The sequence below is a fragment of the Eucyclogobius newberryi genome, unplaced genomic scaffold, assembly GCF_026437365.1.
Source record: "Eucyclogobius newberryi isolate DKJ021-1_F unplaced genomic scaffold, fEucNew1.0.hap1 SCAF_1, whole genome shotgun sequence".
In the NCBI taxonomy this organism is placed as follows: Eukaryota; Metazoa; Chordata; class Actinopteri; order Gobiiformes; family Gobiidae; genus Eucyclogobius; species Eucyclogobius newberryi.
In genome coordinates, this window is record NW_027315723.1 from 24,237,923 (window position 1) to 24,251,311 (window position 13,389).

A 13,389-nucleotide genomic window follows, 5' to 3' on the forward strand; every position below is an offset into this window, starting at 1 on the left:
AGTCGCAGTTTTTTCATAGTTTTGGCCGGGGTGCCACTTATACTTATTTTTAAACTTATATACTCATACTCCAGTGCAACTTATATATGTTTTTTGTCACTATTATGCATATATGCTCGACTCCGACGGTCCCTCATCTGCCTGAAGAGTGGCTCCAGCTCCACAGTCTCCCTGGCGTCCGTCTGTGAGAGTCAGATCCCCCCTTCACTCTGGAACTCCTCCAGGTTTCTACTTTTTCCCAAGGAGGTTTTTTGTAGTTTTTCCTGGCCGAGAAGGAGGGTCTAGGGACAGGGGACTCCACAGACATTGCTTGATTCATTTTTTACTGTGGCCCTCAGAGGCAACCGTTGTTGTGATTTTGGGCGTTACAAAAATGAATTGAATTGAATTGAATTGAATTGAATACTCCGGTGCGGCTTATAGTCCAGAAAATACGGTACTATTGCTGTTACTTGTAAAGCTTGAGTCTCCTTTTCATTTGTACCCTCAAATACAAAATACAAAAAAATAAAACATACACCGATTAAATGCCGATAAAATGCAAATAAAACATCCAATAAAATACCTTTTAACAAAAACAACACACTAATACAAAATTTGATGAAATAATGCAAAGCAAGTGCACGGTTTCTGCGGGTAGTTTTTGAATGAATTAAAATGCATACAATAATTGAATAAAATATTTATTTATTTATTTATTTATTTATTTATTTATTTATTTATTTATTTATTTATTTATTTATTTGGTGAGACTCTAAAATAAGAATGTCCCAGGATCTTAATCAACAAATACTTGATCTGACATTCAGCAAACTTGTTAAATAATCAGGTAAAATCCCAATGAGAGCCTTATAAGCGGTGCTGTTGCTGTGCGCCGATTACTTTACTTTAGAGTATAATTGACTGTGGTGAGTTCTGTATCCTTCTCCTGTAATGAACCTCAGAGCGGAGGGATAAACTGAGTTCAGAGGTTTCAGACTGTTGCTGTAGAATATTATATCATCACCATAATCCAGAACAGAGAAAAATAAGCATAACACGTCAAAGGTTTTATATTCATTTTCATATCGTGGCGCACCAAGGCGTGTAATGTGTGTTTGACTGGTGCAGCGTTCTTCCACAATTTATTAAGTACAATATGTAAAACGTATTAATCTAGCTTCTTATGTATTTTCCAAATCCAATAACGTGTCAGTACCATTTCCACTCTCGGTTATAAATGCTTACATTACCAAATCATCAGCTCCTCTTCCTCGGTGCTTGAAATTGAAACGACTCCTTGCATAAAGTCTGTAGTATGAGGCCGATGTTACAGTGAAGGCCTAATTTGCATGGCATGTGTTCTGTTTGTAACAAGAAACACCTGTACTATTTCACTGTTGTTCAGCTGCCAATTAGCAGAGCTCGCAGTTGATTAAGACTCACTGATTATTGCAAATTGGCCTCTCTCAAAGACAAAAATCATGCTGTTAGGAATGTGTTGAATATCAGTATGTGTAATCATATTAGGCCCTTTTTGATACTGTATTTTATCACGTAAACGTTTATTTTATTATTTTTCTATGCTACCATGTGACGGCTTGATTAGTTAGCATTCACTCTTGTTTCTCCTTTGAGTTTTTCTTTACCCTTTTTGCACGTGTGTGTTTTTGCAGGAACATGATAAAGTCGTTCTACACGGCAAGTCTGCTGATTGATGTCCTCGCAGTGTTCGGGGAGCTAACGGAAGAGGTAGGGGCAAAGTCGATCAAGATAAAATGCTAAAGAAAGTGAAAGCTGTGCAAGTTCAAATGCTTATCACGGTTTTATGAATAGATTTCCATAAAATGCTCAAGGAATGCCAAACTCTTAGCCTTTTTTTAATCTATTTGTAAGTATAATAATTAGGGCTGTCAGAGTAAACATGTTTAACTCATGCGATTAATCATAGAAAATGAACAAATGAATCATGAATTGACACAGATTAATCATGTGGTCTGTTTTGAGTAAACAAACTCTTTTTGATTATGCAGGAGGCTTTACCTGACAGAAGAAAGGTTCAGGGGCAGAGCTGATAGCACGTGGTTAAATTGACATGTTAATTCACAGTCCTCTGGTGGACGTGTGCAGAACACTCGCCAGCTGATGTTTACGAGCGCCGCAGTGAAGCTGAGCAGTTTGATGCTGCGTGGAGCTAGTGTTGAACACCATGAGTCCCGCGAGAAAAATAAGGCTTGCGTGTGAGCGCTGAAACAAATAATAATACAGGACACTGGGAGACAGGCCAGTCCCAGGAGTTTACAGCAGCTGTCTCCAGAAGAGTCAGTTACACATGCAAGCGTCTTTGAAAGGCCTTTATTGTAGCCAATAGGACTTTTAAATAGGCCAATTTATTTAAATTTGTGATTAAAAAAAAAAAAAAAAAAAATTCTGTAACTAATTTAATTAAGACAGTTTGGTTATGTTTAATTACACTAACATAATCGTGTTGAGCAATCAATTGTGGTCTGATTTTTTTTTTTTTAATCAAACGAAAGTACTAATCATAATGCGAATCTCAAAATGCCTCCAGACTGTCATGAATCCAAAATGTCTCTTAGAATTAAGAGCAAAATTGTAACTTTTGTCTGGTTGTGTGGTTCTTTACAATGTGCTGATAATACAACATTAAACAATATTCGAGATAGAAAAGTGTATTTATTTAACTTCCTACTCTGTATCTATATTAGGGCACTGCTTACATCCTCCTGAATGAGCTGCAGCCGCTGCCTGTACTTCATTCACTTTGACGTGTGACAGACAGCAGATCCTTGTCAGACTTGTGCCTAATCGTCAGGACCATTATCCCATCAACGCTGCGCTTGTGTGAGAGCGAATGTTTAGTGTCCCGCTGAAGCCTGAATGAGGGAGCGGACAAGGGACAGATCCGGTTACAACACACAAGTGCTAAAAAGAGGGTATCAACATCTTGAGTCCAAAGTGAGAAGGGACACAGGGGGACAGAGTGAGGACCTGGCACTGGGACGTCTCTGTGGAGGACAAGCATTCAATTCAATGTAAAGAACACATGGGTGAGAGGTCCAGATAGGTTGTACTTACTGTTACTTGTAGACTTAAACAACTTTAGAGCGGTGCCAAGTTGTTATTTGTAGAAGTAGATTATCTGGAAAGTATCTGGTCTTTGAATGGTCCATACTAAATCCCCCCGAGTTCTAGGGAGCACTGACCATTCAGCAAGGCATCAATGTCTGTTCTGTTCTGTTAGTAAAGTAAATGGAGATGTAAAGTAAACCAAACTAAAGTAAAAGTATTTTAGTTTAGATTAACACACTAAGAACACATGTCTCCACATCTTGCTCTGCTCCTGCGCTTGTACTTAATGAGTGAGCAAGAAAAAGAGAGCTTCCTGCTAGAGCGCCCCTAGAGGCCATTAGCCCATACAAATACATAGATTAGCCACATCGTAATATAGGCCGCAGGGTTCAAAGCGTGTGAAAAAAGTAGCGGCTTATAGTCCCGACTTTTACGATATTTCACCACTAGTCAGGCAAAAGATTGAAACATTAAAAAAAAAAGTAAATCAAAGCTAATATTGGCCTTTAGGAAATAAAGTAAAATCTGCCCCTTTCAAATATTTCATTATAAAACAGTAACTTTCTGTCGGATAGAGAACCTCACTATGATGACAGCGATATATTTCAGAATTATATGATAGAATTTATTGTTCAACTGCCAGATTGCAGATGTGTTGACCTGGATTATGTTGCATACCTCTATAATCACTGAGCCTATCCACAGGAATCAAAAACTGTCATGAAGTTCAATGTCATCTTTGCCAGTTTTTCACTACAGCCACGAAATATGATTTGTTTTTGGACACAATGGTACTTGGATGGGAGACCGCTGGAACACCAGGGGCCACATTTGGGCGCTAGAGGAAATGCTGTTGTGTCTTTAGGCAAGACACTTCACCCACATTGCCTAGTATGAATTCTGGTGTGAGTGTGAATGATTGTTAGTAGTCGGAGAGGTTGTGATGGTGTAGATCGGAAGCTGGGCTGAAAGAATAATGACAACAGTGTAGTGCTTTGAGAGGCTTTGACATGTCTACAAAGGGCATTACTATTACAGCTAGGAAAGTTGTGATCAATGTAAAAGCACATTATTTCCTCGTGATGAATGCTTTAGACTCTAAAGTATTTCAAGATCTCATGGCACTGTCTCTCATTCTATTGACAATATAATGTGTAAAAAACCAGCTGTAGGCAGGCCTCACCTTGTGTCCCTGTCTCATCGTTCAATAACAAACCCTCAAACCATCGCCTCAATCTGGACAAAGAATGACCTTTTCTGTTGCCCCTTGAATAAGATCATCACAGAGTCGGTGTGATCTTTTTATTGTGTTGTGTTTTTGTTTTTGCTACTTTTCAAACGCAAAATCTTAGCTCTTTTAACTGCACTGTGGAGAAATGAAAGGCTACATCTACCACCACATTAAAGACCTTCAGCCAGAAATATTTGAAATTCAATAGTTCTTGTAGTGCCCAGTTTGTTTGCGGTTTTACTCTTTCATTTTCCTACTTCTCCTGTCGGTGTCGGATCGATGTGTCCTGTTGTGAAAGCGCTGCACACTGAGCCACGGCCCTGTGCTGTTTCATAATGGTGTCATTAAAGCGGTATTTTCCAGTCTAATATCACAGCGGTGTTGTTTTTAGAGATCAGCGTGGCCACCTTTAGCTGCCCAGCTCCACAAACATTCAGCTCTGTGGAAGGCAGGACAGGCCCATTGTTTTGGGTTGCACCGTCGGGACTTATCTGTTCAGAGCAGGGCTTTCTCAATTCAGGCTTATCTGAGCCAGCTCTGTGGTCATCGCTCTGCAGCCCATGTCCGGCTTCACACGCTCCAATCAAAGGTTTACTGCCTACAACTAATATTCTGTTTTTAACAAATGGGTGAAAATACTATTAGAGCATGGCCGTTGTGAGTGGAATCACAGAGAAAAAGTTATCTTCAATTACTTGCAGTGTTTTGTACAGATTTGTATTATTTGACAGCAGTGACTTTAGCCCTTTTGAATAAATCATTAAATTTAAAGCAATTTAAACGGGGCATATTATACAAAATCAACTTTAATTAGCTTTTAATCTTGTTACAGCCGTGTTTTCCTCATCATCATTTGTTTGAGTTAATCCTGTATTGTCCTGCAACTGGCTCGAGTGCTCTGACAATTCCTGTTTTCACCCACCCCCTACCCCTAACCACTGCACTGTACATTTCTCCGATTATGTGAAAAATTAAGACTCCAGATTAGGAATCCAGATGACTACCACTGAATATTTTTCGACAATGGAGCACTCCTGGACGAATGAGGGATTACACCGATTTACTTATATGATATTGCAAGATTCTGTTTGATATATTGGTGAAAAGGGAGACTATTGGAGTGCAAAGAAATTGAAATCCGTGGAAACATCTCAAAAGTTACCCTGGATTGCTGGTATACTCTTATCTGGACTGGATATTTATAATGAGGTTGCCCAATCTGCAATATTGTTCCAGAAGCATTACAATTTATGTTCTTACAGCAGAGATCAGATATGATGACTATAATAAAGTAAATGTAATAAAAGCTTTCCCTCCATTCTCCTCTCTTACCAGAACATCCAGCACAGGAAGTACGCGCGCTGGAAGGCCGCGAACATCCACAACTGCCTGAAGAACGGAGAGACGCCACAGTCCGGACCAAGCGGCATGGAGGACGAGGAGGAAGCAGGTGGAGGTAGCTGATATGGCACAAACACACTAAATACAAATAACGGTGTGAACCAGCGCCGTGCTCCAAAACCAAACAAAACGCTCTGCTCTAGAGAACAATAGAAAGTTCCAGTTGTTGAACAGGTTTGGCTTAGTTTGTGCTGTAATTATATGCATTTAGTGGAAGGTCTTCAGTCTAATGTAGCCACAAAGATTCAAAAGCCAGTAACAGTGGCGTTTGATTCACCATGGAAATGCTGTTTTGAAGATATGCAGAATTGGAATATTGATTATATGTAGTTTTAATAATAAAACATATTCAAACAAAGAGACCACTTGACAGTATCCTGCCGGATTTGACTGAATTCAACAAAGGTCAAACCGTGATGGAAAGATGAATGGATTATGGCGTGTTAATATCAGCAGCTCTTGTGTGTGTTCCCTCAAGTGCTCTGTATTTATCAAAAATGGAAAATGGAACAGTGGTGAACCAACAACCAGTGGTGCAAAATGTGATGCATGGGGACTGGAGAAAAACACATACTGTACACTATAATGAAGCTTGCATGATGACTCTTTGATGTCCTGTATAATTGTTTTGTCTAGTCTGATCTCTGCAAACTAGGGGTGCACCGATATTTTGGCCCAGTATAATCCAAATAACTTTAGTGTGAGAGGTTTAAAAAAGGAGAATAGAGGGTGTGTCTGATCAGAGTCTGAGGAGGAGCTGGTGTCACAGTGACAGAAACATGATGATGATGTCACACGACTGGAGAGGTTCAGAGAGGCACTTAATCTCACTCTTTTTTATAATGGGTTTGGGTTTAAAATACAGCAATATCTATTTGTATAAAATATTCATGAGATCAAAATTATTATATTTTAATGGTTGTGTTCCCTCACAAGTGAAATCCAGCCTGGATTAGCTCTCCAGTTTGTGACCTTTGATTCTTTCTCTACCAGCTTTACTTTAAACATAACCTTTAGCCGGAGCATGGCACATTTATGGAGCAGAAATGGCTCTTAAAGTCCAGTGCTTTCAGAGGAACATGTGGTGGGAGAGTACAAGCTCCTGTCTGGAGGACAACCGGGACGTTGAGTCCAGGGAGGTTTGGAAAACATCTCCAAATGGCCACATGTTTGTGCAATATGGCATCTAGAACACTTTGTGGGGTTTGCTGAGACAACTTTTGAACTCCTCTTCAACCACACTTTGTGCTTTAATCATTAAACTGGACATAGATATTGTCAAATTAACTTTGAATCCCCCACTTTAGAAACTCCTACGTCTTTTATACAGTTTGTGTGTGCTTTTAAGTAGTTCTGCAACAACAAATTGACTAATTCTGACTATCATAGCGTAACTATTTTCTGGACTAAACAGACTTTTAAAAAAGTCTAAATTAAATAAACAATAAGCATTTGATATTTCTCAATATTACACTTCTATATATAAATATTCTCTATCCAGAAGCCTTCAGGTACCATAGTTGAACCTTTGGTGTACTTTCAGAATAATTGTAAGTCAAATGTCAATTCCGATTATGACCTCTTTCCTCGTATGTTGTTGGCTTTGTCCATCTGGACTCATTTTAGGATTTCTGCTCCAGTTTTGCTGATTGCGTCAGGGTTCTCCAGGGATCGCTCTGAGCAATGCTTTCTGACAACTTCACCTTCGGACATACGCCCTGGTCCCAAAGGGGGAAATCTACAAGCATTTTTCATGTCGAGGAACTGGTGTCGAGCGAATGTTTAGTGGATAAAGGCCAGCTGTAGGGGTCCGCCCACACAATACTCTGAAACGTGGGCGTGGGCGCATTTGACCCAGACATCAACATGACATCAGTCCAAAGTCAACACAGAGACACTTCACTCGCCGCTGTTACACTAGCACACTTTTAAAATGAGTTAGAAAATGGCATTTAGTTAGCGCGATCTGTGTTCCGAATACGTACGCATTTCTATTCAGGGAAAATACAAAAAGACAGTGAATGTGGTGGATCACCTGAGAGGAAACTGGTGGCCTACGCTGTATCGTGACTACACATACTTTTCACCTCTTATTACATTGCCTAGAACGTTCCACAGTGACATTGAATTGATCTCCATGAAGACAAGCAGATGACACTGCCAGGCCAAGTTACCGGTCAGCTCTTTGGAGAGGCGACCCCTGTTTTTAAATGTATTTTTGAGTAATAAAAACATGTGTGGTGAAAGCGATAGATATTTGACGACAAGCATGTTGCGCACCCTCCACCAGAAAAGTTCAGTGATGCAACTTTAAAGCAACAATGGCCTTAATAATTTCAATTCAATTATTTTTGTAATGCCCAAAATCACAGATAAGCAGGTTAAACAATGTTCACAGGGCTTTATCAAATGGATAAATGTCCCAGTATGTGTCTGGTTTTATTTTACTTGGTCCTAAAAACCTGTAAGCGATACAACTTCATATCTAAACACACCAGTGACCTTTTACCCGTCAGTCCCTTACTCCCTTTACATATCTCACACATTTTCTCACTTTCTCCCCACGGCGTTGTTAAGGCTGCCCCTCCCAGAATGCACTTGGGGCTCCGCGTCTGTCGGTGATGATGATGGCCTTTTCCCACCGAAGCACAGAGCCCCTCAGTGTACAGTGAAGTCATCTGCTTGTTGGACTTTTCTGCGGCTAAAGGCACGTCTACATTTCAACAGCTGCATAGTGAGGCACAGTGGGAGCTCAAGTGTCTGCAGTTACATTGTTCAGGTTCAAGTCTAAACTAAAGAGAGAGATGCTTGATTGAAGTAATGAGTTTGCGAAGCCCCAAAGCAACAATCAGAGAAGTCGGATTCAGTTCAATCTTGAAACTGATTTTATTTCTGCCCATCTTGGGAGCCATAAGCAGTGGCTTAGTGGTTAGATAAGTCACAGTTGGATCCCAGCTTTGACTGTTCATACTGTGGTTGTGTCCATTACGTAGTGTTGTCACAATACTAACATTTCAAACTTTATTTAGTACCAAGGAAAAGGCTCACTAACCATTTTAATACTAATACGATGATGACGATAACGATGATGATGTTAATGAGAATTAAAACTGGAATAGAATTAAATGCAATTCTAAAAATAAATTATTTAACATTATATGGACTAGTACAAATGCAGATTGAATGTTACGAGACATTTTGATGCACATATTGTAGTTCATCCACGCTTTTGCTTTGTTAGTGGGACTTATAGATAGGGATTAGGGATAGTTTTGTCTGGAGCTTCATTAAACTATCACTCTCTCTCACTTCTGAGACTCCTGCTGTTTCTTGTAGCTCTGGTCATTTCAAAAGCAGCATGGTGCAAAAGGCAGCTTGGATATGTATAGCACAGCAGGTATGGCCTAGTTATTAGTAATGAAATGAACAATGAGCAGTATGTTTGCACATAATTCAAACTTTCAGTCACAGCCATTTTGTTCATGCGTTTGTTAAAGTAAGTCACTGCACAAGGGCATATCATTGATGACTTGATGGATCAGACGGTGCAGGACTGTTCGTTGGGGTGGGACATTTTATTTTATTCTCTCAATAATGATGATCAAATTATATGTTCGTCATCCCTCAGAAAAGTCAGTAAACATGCCTGTAAATGTTTGGTGTCAGTAGTGGTTGTAGTAGTTAGGGCTGAAAGACTAAAATCTAAATTTCTATTTAAATGGACACAATCAGCACAATTCCACAAGTTCCTCCACAAATAATATAAATAACAAAATATCTTATTATGCATAAAACTGTTTAACACAGTAGTTTAGATCTGTACAAACATGTTCTGAATTACATAGTTACAACACATTGTTTCAGCACAAAAAGTGATTGAAAGGTAGAAATTATGTATATATTAATATACATTCTCCTACTTTGGATAATTACAATACACTTTTCTGGTTTATTTGTTTCCTTTACTAAAACAAATGTTAACAAAAATCTTTATTATTCTTCATGGGTGTTTCATTGGTTCCAAACAGATTTATGCTACTTAATATTTATGGGTTTCCTCCAGTTCTCTGTTGGGCACAGACAGCTAGATCTCTGGCAGCTTTGGCCGTGACCTGGATCCACCCAACATAATTACCCTTTAATCACAATGACATTTATTCATAGGCAATTGTTTACTCTCGCCATTATTGTCAGTTTTTCTCTAAACAACCTGATTTTCAAACCGTGAGACTTATGTTAATCCCTTTGGCACATGCTCATTTTCACATGCAGCTCTTTGATCAGATTTGGCACAGTGCTTTCCGTACGTTATTGCACAGCCAATCCACTGTCGTGCCAAAATGTAGCATAGCAACCCTTTCCACCGACTTTGCGATCAATAAAATGCTGTTGCTGATTTTACAATATACTCTCTATGGGGCTAAAATGAAATGTACCAATACCTCAGTTTTAATGTTCAATTTGGCATCATATTTTAATAAACCCTCACAGTCATAATTATATTCATTTTAAACACCAAATTTCCATGGAATAATAAAGGCTTTCTGTTGAGGTGTTGGTTTGGCATCAAGAGGCAGGGCTAATGTTAAGGCTTTACCAATTTTGTTGTATCTTGGTTTATTTTTCCACTTTTTTCATAATTATATTTCCTCCTGTTGCATAACCTTAAGCCTCTCCAACACTTTACCACAATCATTATGTCCTTCAGCTTCGTATAGTTTCACATTTCATGCTCCCATGTCAAATATGTCAAAATCCTGCAACACAATTATCCACTCACGTCAAAGCATGTGCTTCTATGTTTAAGTGTGTGTATTTGGCAGTACATGGCACTACATTGGATCAACACTGAAGTTATTGGATGAATAAAGGTTTGGTTGGGTTTCCAGTCGTATTTCCTGTATTTAGAGTTATAATTCTGCTAATGCCACCGCTGACGGTTGAGGTAAAAGTTCTGTACAGGAGAATTTTAATTTAAGTGACAATATGATGTTTAAGCCTTAGATTGACCCTTTTTTTTATAGAAGTTGGCCCCCATGATGCTTCCTGAAATGGGTAATGTTGTTCTTGCTGTCCTTGCTGTCCTTGCTGTCCTTGCTGTCCTCACTGTCCTCGCTGTCCTCGCTGTCCTTGTTGTCCTTGCTGTCCTTGCTGTCCTTGCTGTCCTTGCTGTCACATGTAAAGCTGTTTACAATCAGAAGGTTTATTGCCATTGTCAATGAACATAATTCACAAACATAGGAAATGGTTTGGTGATTCGGTGCAACATAAAACATTGAACAATGATAACATATATAAAAATCCCCCCCCCCAAAAAAAAGAATAGTTTTAAATTAGATCAATTTTAAATAGTAAGGCAAAGTTACCTGTCAAATAAATGTTTTGCTACAGTTGCATAACTGCTAAGTCCATTGCCTTTACTTTTACATAGGATATCAACATAACTTGAACAAACTTCAAATAAAGTGCTGAAATTCAGCTTCTGTTTTCTTGGACGTATTGGGTCGAGACCTGGCTTTGTAGATGCATAATAGCACTGAATAATGTCCTGCTTTACTGCATTATGTTACTTAAGCACAAGTTTATACAAGATCACCCGGGACCTCAAGTGGGAGCTTACCATCAACTCAACAGGATGTACTTGAAGTACTTGTACTGAAGAAAGCAAAGCTGCCAGCGGAGATGATGATGATGCAGTTCTACACGGCCATCATTGAGTCCATCCTCACCGTGTAGTACGCTGGAGCCACAGCCAGGGACAAACAGAGACTACAACGCATTGTGTGCTCTGCTGAGAAGGTGATCGGCCACAAACTTCCATCTCTGCAGGACCTGTACATCTCCAGGGCTCTGGGACGAGCAGGTCGGCTCACGGCCGACCCTTCTCACCCTGGTCATGGACTATTTGAACCACTCTCCTCAGGCAGGAGATTACGGTCCATCCGGACCAGAACCTCACGTCATAAGAACAGTTTCTTTCCCTCTGCCGTTGTACTCATGAACACTTCCTAAGCACTTTGCACTCACTGCACTGTTCACTTTTTATTGCACCACATATTTTATTTTTTGTACAAATCATGTCTATTTTTAACTCTACTTACCTATTTTTAATACCCGGTAGGTAGTTATTTATTGTCCATTGTTTTTGTATTTATTGTTCAGTGTTTGGTATTTGTGTTGCACCGAACCGCCAGGACAAGTTCCTATGTTCGTGAATCCTGTTCATTGACAAATGGCAATAAACTTTATTCTGATTCTGATTCTGAGAAGAGTGCAGTGGGGAGAGGAGGAAACTGATGGACAGGCATGTGCATGTGTCTTTGTGCTATGCAGAGACTTAGGGACACAAATCGCTGAATATAGTCCAGTTTCAGATTGCAGGTGAACTCAAATATTAAAGTTCATAGGGAAATTAGGAGGAGCCAGAGGATAGTGCTGAAGTGGCCATAGTTGCTTCTAGGGAACCCTTGCTAAAAATGGAGACTGCGTCGACTCGCTGCAAGCAGGAAGTTATAGTAGTCTAATCTAGCTGTGGCAAATTCATGGATACATACATTTTTCTCTTTCACTTTTAGATACGATTTTTTTAATTTTGGCTATATTATGCGAATGAATGTAGACTGTTATATATCCTGTGAATGGGCACTCTTGGTAAAATTAGACTCCAGCTTGTATCTGTTGTATGATCTGTCTCCTATTCAGTGCATTCTTGTTGTGAATATTGCTCCAGTTGATTTTAATATCCATGGTGACTTTGTTGAACCGTTGCCAATGATACTGACAGTGCTATGTGACTGACAAAGAACAGTGCTCGCTCATTGTGTAGTCTATTGTCCATCGTGCCCCTTGGCAAAGCACCTCACTCTGCTAATCGCACCAGACCCAAGTCCATTTGTAAAGTGAGTCATCTTTCCCCTCACTTCTGACCACATGCTAGCTACTAAAGTGAATTAAAAGAGAACTCCCATTGAGGATTTTATTAGTCATGATTTGGGTTGACAGGCTACTATAGTAACATCTTACACTGTCCTTTTCAAAGTGAAATGCACTCCGTTTTCTCTACTGGATTGTCTTAAAGGAGATGCTTTTTTCATGGGACATGTTATTGAAGTACCGGTATATCATGATCATCGATCATACATTTACATTTGGTTCTTTGTTAAGCGGAATTATTTTTTCTTGAAGTGGCTTGGTGACATTTTAGAACCAAACATGGATCAAATGTCCTAATTTTACTTTTTCAAATAAACGGTCAGAAAATACAGGCTCATTCAAATATGTATGGATCAATGGAAATAACTTTGAATAAACTAATGACGAGGACACGAGCTAAAAGCTCAGCAAAGTTGATTTTGCATAATGTGTCCCTTATTATTAGATTTAGATGTTTGTTTGTTTGTTTGTTGCTTACTTAATTCTATTCGGGCTACTTTGGGCTTGAAGTTGGATGTACATCTTTGATAATGACCCTAGTTAGGGGTCACCTGCACTTATTTGCCTTTTTTATGGTGGATTCTCCATTTGATCACTGACTTGTGCACACATGTGGGTTTGCACCGTTTCACAAAATAACTCAACATTTTGTATTTTGTATTTGCTTTCATTCACAACCTCACCCCATGTCTACAGAACAAAGATACGTTTAGAAAATATCTCTATTTGTAGTGAAGATTATTCTTTCTCTC

General features: G+C 39.2%; 1 protein-coding gene across 2 annotated transcripts in view; it reads left to right on the forward strand.

The window, feature by feature from the left end:
- The window catches only part of vta1 (vesicle (multivesicular body) trafficking 1), a 61,567-nt gene that overhangs the window by 26,081 nt on the left and 22,097 nt on the right, over window positions 1-13,389 (forward strand). For both annotated transcript variants that reach the window (XM_072440619.1, XM_072440628.1), the window contains exons 4-5: window positions 1,656-1,731; window positions 5,639-5,753. In XM_072440619.1, coding sequence (XP_072296720.1) covers window positions 1,656-1,731; window positions 5,639-5,753 — 191 coding nt within the window. The remainder of the gene's footprint in view (window positions 1-1,655; window positions 1,732-5,638; window positions 5,754-13,389) is intronic.